Genomic DNA, 13,142 nt, shown 5'->3' on the forward strand with positions numbered 1-13,142 from the left:
CTGTTGTGAGAACTGAATGAAGGAATTCACTTAAAGGACCGGGCACCCAGTACACATTTAACATGGTAAATTACTATGATTATCATCATCATCATCAGGTCAGAGAAAAGACAGTAGTAGCTTTTATTCCGAATACTTTTTCTTCACAGCTTGAAAAACAGCCCCTTACTCTTTATAAAATAAGAACAGGACTAGGTTCCTCTTCTTCAGAGGACTGTTGCTAATATCTGTTTCAAACTGTCAGCTCTATTTAGAGAGTATTTCCATCCTTAGTATGACCTTGATTAAAATATCCTTTTTTAATCCTTAAAATATTTTGATTTATAAATGCCTTGTTTATGCTGTGATGAAGTTTTCATAAGTTTAGCATGGGATAAAAAATGCAAGTAGTAGAATTATCAGATTGATGACAACACTTTTTTTGAGTACTTACTAGGAAACATCAATGTCGCTACAACACGAATTATGTCCGTAAGATGAGTGATTTTTGTTTTTCAAACAGGCAAAACTATCCACTCAGATGAATTGTTTCCTTCAGAATAATAACTTTCATCCATTCCACAAACATGTGTTAGCACCTCCTATGTCCCAGGCACTATTCCAGGTGCTAGGGGTGCAACGATAAAGTACAGTCTGTGCCTTCAAGGAATCTGCAGTTGGAGACAAAAGAGTTTCAAGCAACTTTGTGTCAGTTTAAAGGGTACAATGAGGTAGGCACTTGCCATAAAAAATGGGTGTGGGAGAAGGCTCCGTGGTTGAGGTGAAGATTGAGACAGGTCCTGAAAGGTTAGCCAGAGTCATTAGGCAGGGAAAACGGACAAGGAGGGTGGGTTAGTGCTCCAGGCTGGGCAGGAGCCTGGAGGTAGGAGAGCATGTGGCATATTTAGGAGGCAGCAGGTATTCAGTATGGCTGGATCTTGTCAGGCCACCAGGAGGGGAGTGACAGAGGTGAAGCTGGGGAGGAAAGCAGTGTTCCCATCGTGAAGAGTCTTGGATGCCATTACAAGGATTTTGGACTTTACCGGGAATGCCTTGGCGAGCCAAGGAATGATTTTAAGAAGGAAGTGTTCTCATGGGTTACACACTTATTCGATAATGCTCCTTTACTCAAAACTTTATAGAGCTCCTTTTAAATTGCTTTCAGCTCATTCTTTTGAATATGCTCAATGCTGACAATGCTTTTGAGGGTGGATTGGATTTGGGGGCGGGATGTAGGGTGCGGGATGGGAAAGAAACTGGTGAGAGGAATTGTGTTCCGTCAACAAAGTTGATGATGAAGCAGGTTAATATTATTGGGGGGGGTCAAAAATTTGCTCTGATTATGAAGCCATGAGGCTGAATCTTTGCTTCCGATTGCATTTCATGAAAAACACATCTGTACACTTTAGAATGTATTTATTGGATGGCCACTCATGTTTTTAACTGACTTGGCAGCAGCAAAATCACCCAGATGCTTTGAGGGAATGTGATCTCCCAGCTTCGGAAATGGCACCCTGTGAAGCTTCTGGTCTGGGTCAGGGATCTGCAGTCAGAGCAGGGCTTCAGGGCAAACTCTCCTCACCGTCCATACTTTGCCACCATCTGTGCTGTGGTCCTACTTTAAATAATCTCAGACAACACCACTGGCATTTGTGTATGGGTTTCTCACCTTGCTATACTGTCTATCAGTGTTTAAAACCTTTTTATACACACTTAGCTTCTCTAAAGTGTTGGGGACAAACACTTCCAGCTCAGGTCTATGATGTGTGCAGTCCGTATCACTGTAGTAAGATGTTTAAGGCCGTGACTGAGCATCTTTCACATTCATCCTATTCACAAGTTTATGGCATATAGAGGAAAGTCCGCATTTTTTTCTAAGGACAGCGTATAGAGTATTTTTTCCAGTATTTTTTCCAAGGAACAAAGCAGAGACTCATATTTGGGACCAATTTGAAATATTCCACTAAAGTCACCTTATAGCTATGAAATGCTTAACCCCAATGTTTCCAACATATCTAGTATGTTGATAGTTTTTTGGGCTTTGTTTTTTTGCCACATCACATGGTTTGTGGGATCTTAGTTCCCCAACCAGGGATTGAACCCGGGGCCACGGCAGTGAAAGCACTGAGTCCTAACCACTGGACCACCAGGGAAGTCCCTGTCGATAGTGTTTCTAATTTGGGAGATCAAATATCTTCATAGTTTTTCTTCTTTAGCAGACATACTCTTATAACCCTATTTTCAAGAAGATTCTGCCATGAGGAAAAAGGATGCAACAGAATGAAATAACAAAAATAAGTAAGGGAATCAAGAAAAAAGAGTAGAAAAGATAGGATCAGGAGTGTATACATTTAGCACACAAAATATATACAGTGAAGACGGTACTTTCAGGGAGAAGGACACCCATTTGCCTTAAAGCTTTTTAATAGTCAAGAGGGAAAATTCAACACCACTGGTCACAATTCCCAGGATCCAGATGATTTAGAAAAATCACATCACCATCAAAATCACCACCACCACCAGCAGCCAGTGCCTTCGGAGAAGCCTAGCAATTTGTGGTTGTGAGACCAAAGAAATTTATCATACTCTAAGTACAGCTCATCAACTGTGAGGAAACCAAACAGGCTATAAAGTGCTTTATTGTGGGTTACCGAACTTGGTAATATTATGTATTGAAACAGTTGGAGACAAAAACCAAAAAGGGACAAACCCAAGTGGAGTTAATAATGATTTAAATCGTTTTATAAAGAAGGGGCAATCAAGGAAGTTCCTATTTAATCACTGCAGGTCCAACCTACCTCTGCTAATGGACACCAGCAAAATGGCCAGCTTTATCTGCCTCTCTTCACTTCACTCCATTTCCCTAGCTGCAACGGAATCTGGGAAATGTAGTTTTTAGCTTTCCAGTCTCAGCTGTACAGGAGGACACAGTAGAAGGAGGTTAAAAGAGGTACTGTGTAAATAAGTCCACAATATCTACCTCAGCAATTTTAATCCTTTGGATACTGATTAGTCTGAGAATAGGTATGGGATCCTCTTCTGGCTGACGAAAGGTGCAATGGCTTCCCTTTCTTTTTTTCTTTTTAAAATTTTATTGGATTATAGTTGATTTACAATGTTGTGTTAGTTTCAGGTATACAGCAAAGTGATTCAGTTATACATATACATATATTCATTCTTTTTCAGATTCTTTTCTCATATAGGTTATCACAGAATATTAAGTAGTGTTCCCTGTGCTATACAGTAGGTCCTTGTTGATTATCTGTCTTATATATAGTAGTGTGTGTATGTTAATCCCAGCTCCTGATTTATCCCTCCCCTCTGCGTTTCTGCTTTGGTAACCATAAGTTTGTTTTTGATAACTATAAGTCTGTTTCTGTTTTGTAAACAAGTTCATTTGTATCACTTTTTAAAATTAGATTCCACATATGAGTGACATTATATGATATTTGTCTTCCTCTGTCTGACTTACTTCATTTAGTATGACAATGTCTAGTTCCAAGGGGCTTCCCTTTCTGAATCAAAAGACAAAACTTCTTAAAAAAAAAAAAAAAAAAAAAAAAAAAAACTTCTGAAGGAAATCATTCTCCACCCCTACCCTTCTTCCTGTCTGGAACACAGATGCAATGGCTGGCAATGTAGCAGCTATCTGGAGAACATGAGGTAACAAGCATGAGAATGAAAGCCAACACACTAAGGATGATAGAAAAGAAAGATAGAGCTGGGTCCTCAATGGCATTGTTGAGCCGTTGCATCAGACCTGGATTGGACTACGTTTGTACATCAGACCTACACTTGGACTACGTTTATGAGAGACAAGTAAAGCTCTCTTTGTCAAAACTACCATAGTTGAGTTTTCTGTTGTTTGCTGCTGAATGCATTCCTAATTACAGAACTTATTGCAGTATTCCAGGCAGAGACAGGAGTGGTAGGTGTGAAAGTGGAGAGAAGCAGTCAGACTCAGGATATATTTTGGAAGTAGAACCACCGGGACTTGATGATGGGTTGGCTGGAAACAGGGGGTAAGGGATGGAAGAAATCAAGGATGATTTCTAGATTTTTGTCTAGATATGACAGATGGAAATGTAAAATCTTGTTTTCATTCAGGACACGGGAAAATTCTCCCACCACTACAGAAATAGCTAAGGAAGATAAAAACATCTTTGTGTTGCTCCCTGGACACCTGTATTCCATTGAGCCTAAGGGAAAATTGGGTTAAACTCATGTTAAATAATGCTGAAAAGGGTTGGAAATTCCTAACATCTATTATGAATACTGTAGCTGGAACATACACATTTTCTACAAAGCCTTCTCATCATCAAAGCTTTCTTTTCCATTGAGGTCCAGGTACACAAAACTAAACCCTGACATCGACCATTACCTTCTGGTTTTTATTGCTTGCAGGAATAGACTAGCATAATATCAATACCAATACTTCTAAAGAATATATTAATTTTTTGAATCAGTAGGATAATGTTCCACAGCTGGGTCAAATAAACATTCCAAACCAGAGCTTTTTTAAAAGAATGCATTCTTTAAAAACATCTACATCATTATATGCATATATTTTAACATCAGGTGAAAAAAAGAAAGATGACTTTGTATGTTTTCTGCCAATTACTTGCATCACGAAGGCTTTTCTTTTGCTGATGAGAGTATCCTAGGAATGCCAAACACATCGCCTGCTGCAACCAGTTGCTTCTAAGGAAGATGGATCACCCCCCACTCCTCCTAAGAGGGCAGATTTGAGGTACACGGATCGCATGACCCCTTCAATTCCCGTTTCAGCCCCAGCTGAAAGGACAGTAAATTCATAGGCGTGACACGGCATGACTAGGCTTGAAAGGGTGAACAGACCATTTAGATTCTCTCCCTGTCCGGAATTTGAAATGAAAAACTTTAAGTGAATAGAGCAATCTGCCTGGGAAGGTGAAACTTAAAAGTTATGAGGTAGAGCGATGCCCTGAGAGCAGACTGGAGGGCCTGAGAGGGAAATTAAGACTCACGTTGTTGGTGTGAGACGAAAGAGCCAGGCCTCGGTCCCTGGAGGTGGAACATTCCCCAGCCCTCCTCCCTTCCCTGCCCACCCTTTGGAAGCAGCGGGAGGAAACCTGGTTGCAGCCCTGGCAAGACAATGCTCAATACTGACACCAGAGACACCCAGGAAGTGAGCAAAGCCCTCTAGGTGACCCCAGAGCAGGGCTGCTTTCTGCACACCCTCCACCCTCAGGCCCCGTACCTCAGTGAGCTGAGCTAACTTGAGTCAGGCTCTGTCTTTTGAAATGCCCAACTAAAGCCGAAACAGTAACAAAAGTCTAATATCTCTTATAGTGTACTCAATAATTATTAACAAAAATTAATTATAAAGATAGAATTATTGTTGTAAACAATAATTACACCTTTGTGTTCTCTCCAGGCCCATGCTCCCTGACAACAAGCATCTGGGAGCATAGAATGCTTTCATACGAATGACCCTGGACAGTATTTTAGGCAAGGCGAACACAAACCCTACAGGAGGCATTTCATTCAAACTGGAACATTTCTGTGAAACAGAGGAGCGATGTCCAGGGAATATATCTGTGCAGCCTTACTCCACAGGCCTGGGCCGGGAGTTGTGTATGGAGGAAGGGGGCGGACGGGGACCTGCCTAACAGCCCTCAGGACAGCGTGGGATTGTGGCCCCCGTGGAGGACCACTTTGTATCAGTTTCCCCAAGGACAGGTGTTGTTTTTCACTGGATTGTGTCCTCAGGCCCACTCCCTGTCCGCCTTCTTCTCTCCTCTTCCCTTCCCCCCTGATGTTGGTTTCATCGGCCCAAAGGCAGCCTTTTATAGTGTGAAAGTATTTGCTGACTGTAGGAGGAAGCTTGAGTGAATAAGGTAAAATGGAATTGCAAGAAATCCAGATGGAGATGTACATACTTAATACAGATTGATGAGTGTTTCCACTTATACAGGACACCGTTTCCACCAGGTATCTGCCACCTGGGTCCTGGGGGAAATGGCCCAATACGCAGGAATCCTTGCTTCTCTCCCCGCACCCTTCTCTGCCTGCCACGTACCCAGTTAGTCACAGGCTGATTGACTCCTTATTTGCATTTTAAAGGAGAAGGCTGTAGTCCTTCCTCCCCCCAACAATTAATCTAAAACAGGCGATAAGGGAGAAGCTTTATTTAGCTTCCTGGAAGACAGTAAGCAGGTCTTTCAGATTCTGCCATCTCTGTTTGACACTCTTTTTCTGATTCCTCCAGCTTCCTTTTAAACCAAATTTAACCAGTTCAAATACCCCCATATATTGTACGTGTGCACAGTCACTAAAGCAAACAAAAGTAAAATTTTCTTATGCTCTTTTGTCTGTCAAGCAAGAGACTCTGAATCATTCCTGACACACACCAGCCTTCAGGAACCTCGTCCTACAGTGGCCATGGGAAGTCCCTTTTGCGAAGTGATGCTTAAGTGAGAACTTTTAGGGGTGAGAAGAAACCAACCATGCTGGAACCAGCAAACTAGCAGGGGAAGCAGCATATGCAAAGGCCCTGAGTCAAGGCAAGAGCTTGACATATTTAAGGAATTAAAACAAGACCAAGTGAGCTGTAGCATATTGAGCAAATGGGAAATGGCAGGACTTGATCTTGGGGAAATACGTAGAGGACAGATTGTGTTGGGACTTGCAGGCCACAGTAATAGGTTTGTATTTTAGTCCAAGTATAACGGAAGCCTTTGAGGAGTTTAGGCTGTAGTGTCATAATATGTTTTATGTTTCAAACATGTTGATACCGGTTATATAATGTTCAGAAATGGGCAAAACTAATTTATGGCAATAGAAGTCAGGATAGTGGTTACCTTTGAGAGGTAATGACTGGGAAGAATTATGAGGGGAGTTTTGGGGATACTGATAACATCCTATTTCTTGACTCAGGTGTTGGTTATCCAGGTCTGTTCAGGCTGTGAAAATTCGAGTTGAACATTTATGGTTTGTGCATTTTTCTGTGAAAATTTTACTAAAAAAAGTATATATAAAGGATTACAATGTCTGGATGGAGAACATATTTCAGGGACAACGCAGAGGGGAGACCCCATAGGAAGTTATTACAGTAACACAGAGTGTATGGTGGCTTGAGCTGATATGGTGGCCTTCAAGATAGAGAAGAAGAGAAAGACAGGACACATTTTGGACTGAAATTGATAGAACTTGATGACGAAGTGGATATAGGAATTTTAAGGAAAGAATGACTCCCAGGTTTCTGACTTGAGCAGTTAGGTAAAAGGTGATGCCATTCACTGAGAATGGGGAGAAGCAGATTTGTAGGCAAAAGGTCAAGGATTTAGCTTTAGAGGTATTATGTGATTTTAGATACCCATGGAGCATCCAAATGGTGATATCATGTAGGTTGTTAGGTAGATAAATTAGTGCTCAGAGAAGAGGTCTCTGATAGAGGTATAAATGCTGTAATTGTACAGATTACGATAGAGTTATAAGAATGTTTGGGATCATTTAGAGAAAGAGAGTAGAGACAGTAAAGGAGAGGGACAGGATCCTGTCTTAAGGAGCTTCATCCCTGAGAGTGAAGGTAAAGAAGGAAGAGCCAGCCAAGGAGACCAGTAAGGTGGGGAAAAGAGCCAGCAATCATCATGTCTATCTAGGAGGATTGACTGGTGTCATGTGGTTGAAAAAGATGACAAAAAAAGGATCCACTGGAGTTGACAGTATGGAATGCTGTGAGTAACAGTGGTAAGAATCTCCATCACTTTACTAAGGATTCTAAGGCTTCTTTCCTCAGTAAAATGTCATAATAATTGTACCCACTTCTCAGAGCCTTTATGGGTAAAGCACTTCATATACTTGTATGAGGTTTGGTTAAATGTGAGTTGTTATATGAGCTAAGAAAATATGCTTGCATTTCTGTAAAATAAGTTTAATAATACTGTCCTCATAAACTTACTATGAGGAATAATGAAATAACATGTTAGAAAAGTAGATTTAAAAAAAAGAAAACTACAGGTAGGTTTGCAATCCCTATACTTGAGTTAATTATAACGAAGTATGTCTGGGAATAAGACGACCAAAGCAACTCTTCAAGGAAGTAAAAGACTCAATAGTAGGGTTAGACCCTACCATCCATTTGTTTACGTCAGAATCCTAGAGAGAGGTAGTTGGGTGTCAGTAAAAACGGAAAGAGCTGTGTTGCAGAAAATGTGATAAAGCACCAACATTTATTTCATTTTCTACAAAAACACTATCTGGCTTTGGCTCCCTATGATTACATTGCTGGTGTAGATGCTTCACAGATGTGCTGGGATTTGGCCAAAATTGTCACAGGGCAGAGCAAAGGCAACGGCCCAGGATGAGGGGATCCAACACCGGGACAGACAGAGCCATGGTGTTGTCCACAGGCTTTCAGCATGAAGGCCAAGATGAGGCCAGGAACACGAGGCCTTGCTCAAGGCCTTCATATTCTCCATCTTCCATACCTGGAGGTCTAGTTCTAAGAAGACAAGTACCCAGTCACTGCTGGGGCTGGCCCAGCACTGAGCCAATGTGGGTACTGGCGATAGTTCCTCTATTCCTTTGAACTGAAGATGGGCTAATTGGCCAGGTTTTCAGATAAACCTGATGGAAGGTCATCTTTGACAACCAACAAACAAAAAATACTACTCACTGATCTAGTTAGTAGAAGAAATGGAAAGAAACCCTAGAACAACTCTGGGAGCACACGGTTACTCATTCCTGGACCATTTGACATCAGGCATAGCTGTGAGGGAAGCCCAGTCCACAGATGACAGGTCCCTGTTCTTCGTGAAGGGCAGGTGGTGGGGTGGTCAGGCTACCAGAACAAAGAGCACTGACTGCTTGCGCAGCCACTGTGTTCGTGTCTCCCATTCGCTGGGATGGGTAGGCGGGGATCGGAGAAACAGATCAAGATCTTTTCAAAGACAAACACTAAGAAAGTAGGCTCAAAACACAGTTTAGCTGTCAAGTCCAAGTTAGGAGTATGGGAGTGAAAAATATTCAGTTTGCAATCACAAAATAGGAACCAAAATCAAGTCAGGTTGGGAAGGAGACACTCACCGGCTATTCAAATTGGTCTCAGGAAGCAGATAACCAGCTAGGAAAAAAGTCTGGGGTCTGCAATGCCTGCATGTGTCTGAAAGCGTGTCTCCCTTCATCAGAGACCAGGGTACAAGCTAAACAATTCCCTCACGAATCAGCACATATCAGCTTCCAATATCAGCAACATGTCTCCAAGTCTCTTGAATTAATATTAAGAAAGGCTGCACCATTGAGAAATAGTTTCCAGTTGTTTAAACTTAAAGAAGAGTTAGATTGTTGAAATACATCTTTGATCACAGATAAGTTATTGAATTTCAATAGTTTTTGGTGTTGGCTAATTCAGTGATTAGTTGATATTTGTTCAATATTTAAGAACAAGGGATATACATGAATTTCACTTTTATGTCATTAGCATTTTGACCAACAATTCATGTTTTACTTTAAATTAGGAAGCCAAACTTAATTACTGATGATTCGTTAATCTTCATTTGTTTGGAAATTGTCTGAAAACTGCTAAATACCGCTTTTAGTATAGAATCTTGAATGATTGGAACCAGTTTGTTAGAAAAAAAAGAAAAAAATCTGAGTCTGGTTTACGTATGAAATAACCAAACCATTACATGATTGTTTGGCTTTCTTAACAATTGATTTTGAATTGTCATGTGTTCTAATTTCTACACACTATGGAAATCGTCATTAATATAACCAATACAAAGAAAAAAATCTAAAACTTACAAAAATGATTTGGGACTGTATTTTGTCATGATATATATGAATACAGCTCACAGTAAAGCTGAAATTTAGCAATCATCTAGTTAATTTATGTGGACAGATAAATTATCTGGTTGTCAAATACATAATCCAACCAATATTTCACTTTCTATTTTACACACACGACTTTAATGATCTGAGCATTTTACATTCAAGTCGTTTGCACCTGAAGTCTCTAATTAATTCATTTTTTCCGCATTATACCTTACACTGATAACTTAATTGCATAGATATAAGGAATGGTATAAAATGGATTATAGATCATTAATTACTCATTTTAAATGGGTCTTTATCACGTCAGTTACTTTTGACCAGGCAAAGTTGTGCACAAAAAAGTTTGTCTCTGTTCCTCAACCATTTCCCATCCTTAGCCCTCTCTCTGCCCCTTCCACCTCCTCAAGTTCTCTCCATTCATATTAATTACTCAATGTCATGAAACTTTCTCTTCCTTCCACCAACATTAGCTCTGACACGCATTCAAAGGTATAAATTACTGATAACAGCTGAGAATGTGAGTTTTCTCAGTAGTACTTGAATTTTACCGACGTTCTAACATTTAAGCTAAAAATTTGAAGGCATCAATAAAGGGTAATGGAAATATTTAGGGAGGATACACTCCTTGCAATTGCCCTTGAAATTGTACCAAGTAGCAAGTTGCCTACTCCACCTGTGACTAAGGCAGGCAGGAATTCTGCACAAACCCCTTCTTCGCATAAAACTCTCCTTTGTTTTATATAACCAGAAACTGTTTATTTTAATCATTTATATATGTGTTTCTATTTTTCCTTCGTTCTTGTAAGGGAGAGCATGGCACAAGGTACACATAACTCTTTTATGCAAAATCACAATCTCTAGATGCCATTTCAAATGATTAATTTTATTTCACAGTGTTCATAAGAATAATACCTTACTTTAGGAGGTTTTTTTCACCAAGTTAGTTAGTTAAAAAAATAATTAGGTAATCACTAGTTCCTCAGTGGAAAATAAATTATGTAAGAGGCAAAATATCATTAGAAAAACAATTGGGTAGCCCCACTCTAAATTGTCTACAGTACAATGTACAGTATGCAAATGTTCATTCATTTGTTAATTTTAGAGGACAGCATTTCATTGAAATAATTGAAAACAGCTCATAGCCTGTTCTGTGAAGAAACAAAACATTGTTTGTGTTAATGTCAAGTAAGTTAATTATGTTTTGTAATCTTCAAATGGAGCATATAATTGATTTATGAAATTCTGTTATCATTGCATTTATCATTGTTAGTAACCAAGAATTCTAGTAGTTTCTTATTATTCCCAATGTATGAAATCAGCTGGGTATTCTATATGTTTAAAAACAATTCTATTCAGAAGACTTGTACTATAATAAAGTGAAGAATTTAAAACAATATATTAAAATGTGTTAAAACCACTGAGAAGATCACTGACTTTTATAAAATATTCCATTTATTGTAGTAATAATTTTTAATTCAGTAACACAACTATGCAACTTTTCTGTATTATTTGTAGAATTTTCATTAATACCACTTAAGATCAATAGCTTACATACAATTTTTATTTGTGACATGAAAACTATAGCATTTTAGCTGATCAACATTCTCTTACTCTGTTATTTTTAGGTCTTTATAATTATCTGAGAAATTTTCTGAGGCATTGAACCCATTGCCAAATATTTAGCTGAAAACAAAAATGTTTTCAAACAAATGTAGATTTAAAAAAAGCAGTAAGATTACCTCAATAACTCCCACCACCAGCCTTCCAACCACCACCAACACTACACACACTTTTCTTAGGATATTCTGTATCATATACAGCCCTCCTAAAGCAAGACATATTAAATAAAAAGAACACTCTTCTTAAATTCCCAGTTAATGTAAAGAATTATAACTTTTGAACTTCCTGTACTTCAGTATTTATTTTCAACACATTCATTGCTCAGATGACTTTGGACTTCAATAAATTCTGTATATTTGATAAATGAGTGCAAGTGTTTATCTTAATTTTAGGTTTAAAATTGTTAAAATCTTTTAACTGTATCTATTTCTCATAAAACAATTAAGAAACAATATCAGACTTTTAAAAGGGAAATTTTAAAATTTCATTTCATTTCATTATCTAAGTGTTTGATCATGCTTGGTATCCAGTAGACATAATCAGAAGAGTAGTTAATAAAGCAATGGATTGGGAAGGGATTGCTAGAGAATATAAACTGTATTACTTTTTAATATTTTAGTACAAAAATAAGGTCTTAGCAAACTTTTTAATATTCTACTACAAAAATAAGGTCTTAGCAAATAACTTACTTTATGTTTTTAATTGAATGTTCTTAAAATGACAATAGAATTATAGAAAAATGAGGTTATTTGCTTTGCTGCTTCCTGTGATTGTACATACCTTATTTTAGGCATTTACATTTTTATCCTAATAGAATGAAATACTTGAATGTATTCCATGTGCTAACATATAACAATTCTAGCACTAAAAAAATGTACCTCAAAATGTAAAAATTGCAGATATTTGAAAACTTGAGGCATTCATAAAACAAATAAGGAACATTTTAAATACACTTATTTCAGTGGGTTGAAGCAATTATGACTTATGATGTAACACAGCAGGCAATTCTAAACATAAAGAAGTGCCTTAAAAGTCTTCAATAAATTACCAGTATTAAGATTTTGAAAGACAAAGAGATGAATAGGTAACGTTAAAAATAATAATGTAGTTTTGTAAAAATTGTATAAGTTGACTACCATATATTGGACATTTCTGATTTAGTTTTTTGCATTCTTAAGAACTGTCTTGCCAAAAATTTGCTCTGAAGGTAATTAACTATCTTTCTAAATGGATTTTTAATCAAACATAAGAGTTCTACTTAAAATTTGCCTCTTCTTTTAATTCTAAGACAGTGGTTGTATGCCTTCTTTTACAGGGTAAATCTATCAAACAGAGATGCTTTTCTTTCTGAATTGCATACTGCTTTGCACTATTTAACACATGAAATGCTGGAAGTGGGGTACCTTAACACAGTGATCTTTATTCTACACTGAAAATTAATCAGTTCATGGACTTAGGAAAAGAAACCCAAGTTTCTCTTAAGAGTTTAATAAATGCTTTGCAATGTTAAAAAAAAAAAAAGTAGGCCTTAATACCTAATCAGTTGCATTCAGAGGCTAGATTTAAGAATGGATAGAGTACCTGCCAAACTACAACTTCCAACTTTTATTTCTGAAGAAAGTGATCCTTGAGAGATGAGAAAGTTACTTATTTTAAGTTTTATTTGCCCTTGTATTTGTCTGTCATAAAATATCCTTTTCTAAATGGCTTTTGAGTTTGCACTTAAA

The 13,142-nt window shown here is 38.1% G+C and overlaps 1 protein-coding gene across 1 annotated transcript in view; it reads left to right on the top strand.

The window, feature by feature from the left end:
* Nucleotides 1-730: 730 nt before the first annotated feature.
* Nucleotides 731-13,142, top strand: part of LOC117197040 (uncharacterized) — a 33,307-nt gene continuing 20,895 nt past the window's right edge. The window contains exons 1-2 of the mRNA XM_049704842.1: nt 731-786; nt 3,873-4,001. Coding sequence (XP_049560799.1) covers nt 731-786; nt 3,873-4,001 — 185 coding nt within the window. The remainder of the gene's footprint in view (nt 787-3,872; nt 4,002-13,142) is intronic.

This window comes from Orcinus orca, chromosome 2 (assembly GCF_937001465.1).
Source record: "Orcinus orca chromosome 2, mOrcOrc1.1, whole genome shotgun sequence".
In the NCBI taxonomy this organism is placed as follows: Eukaryota; Metazoa; Chordata; class Mammalia; order Artiodactyla; family Delphinidae; genus Orcinus; species Orcinus orca.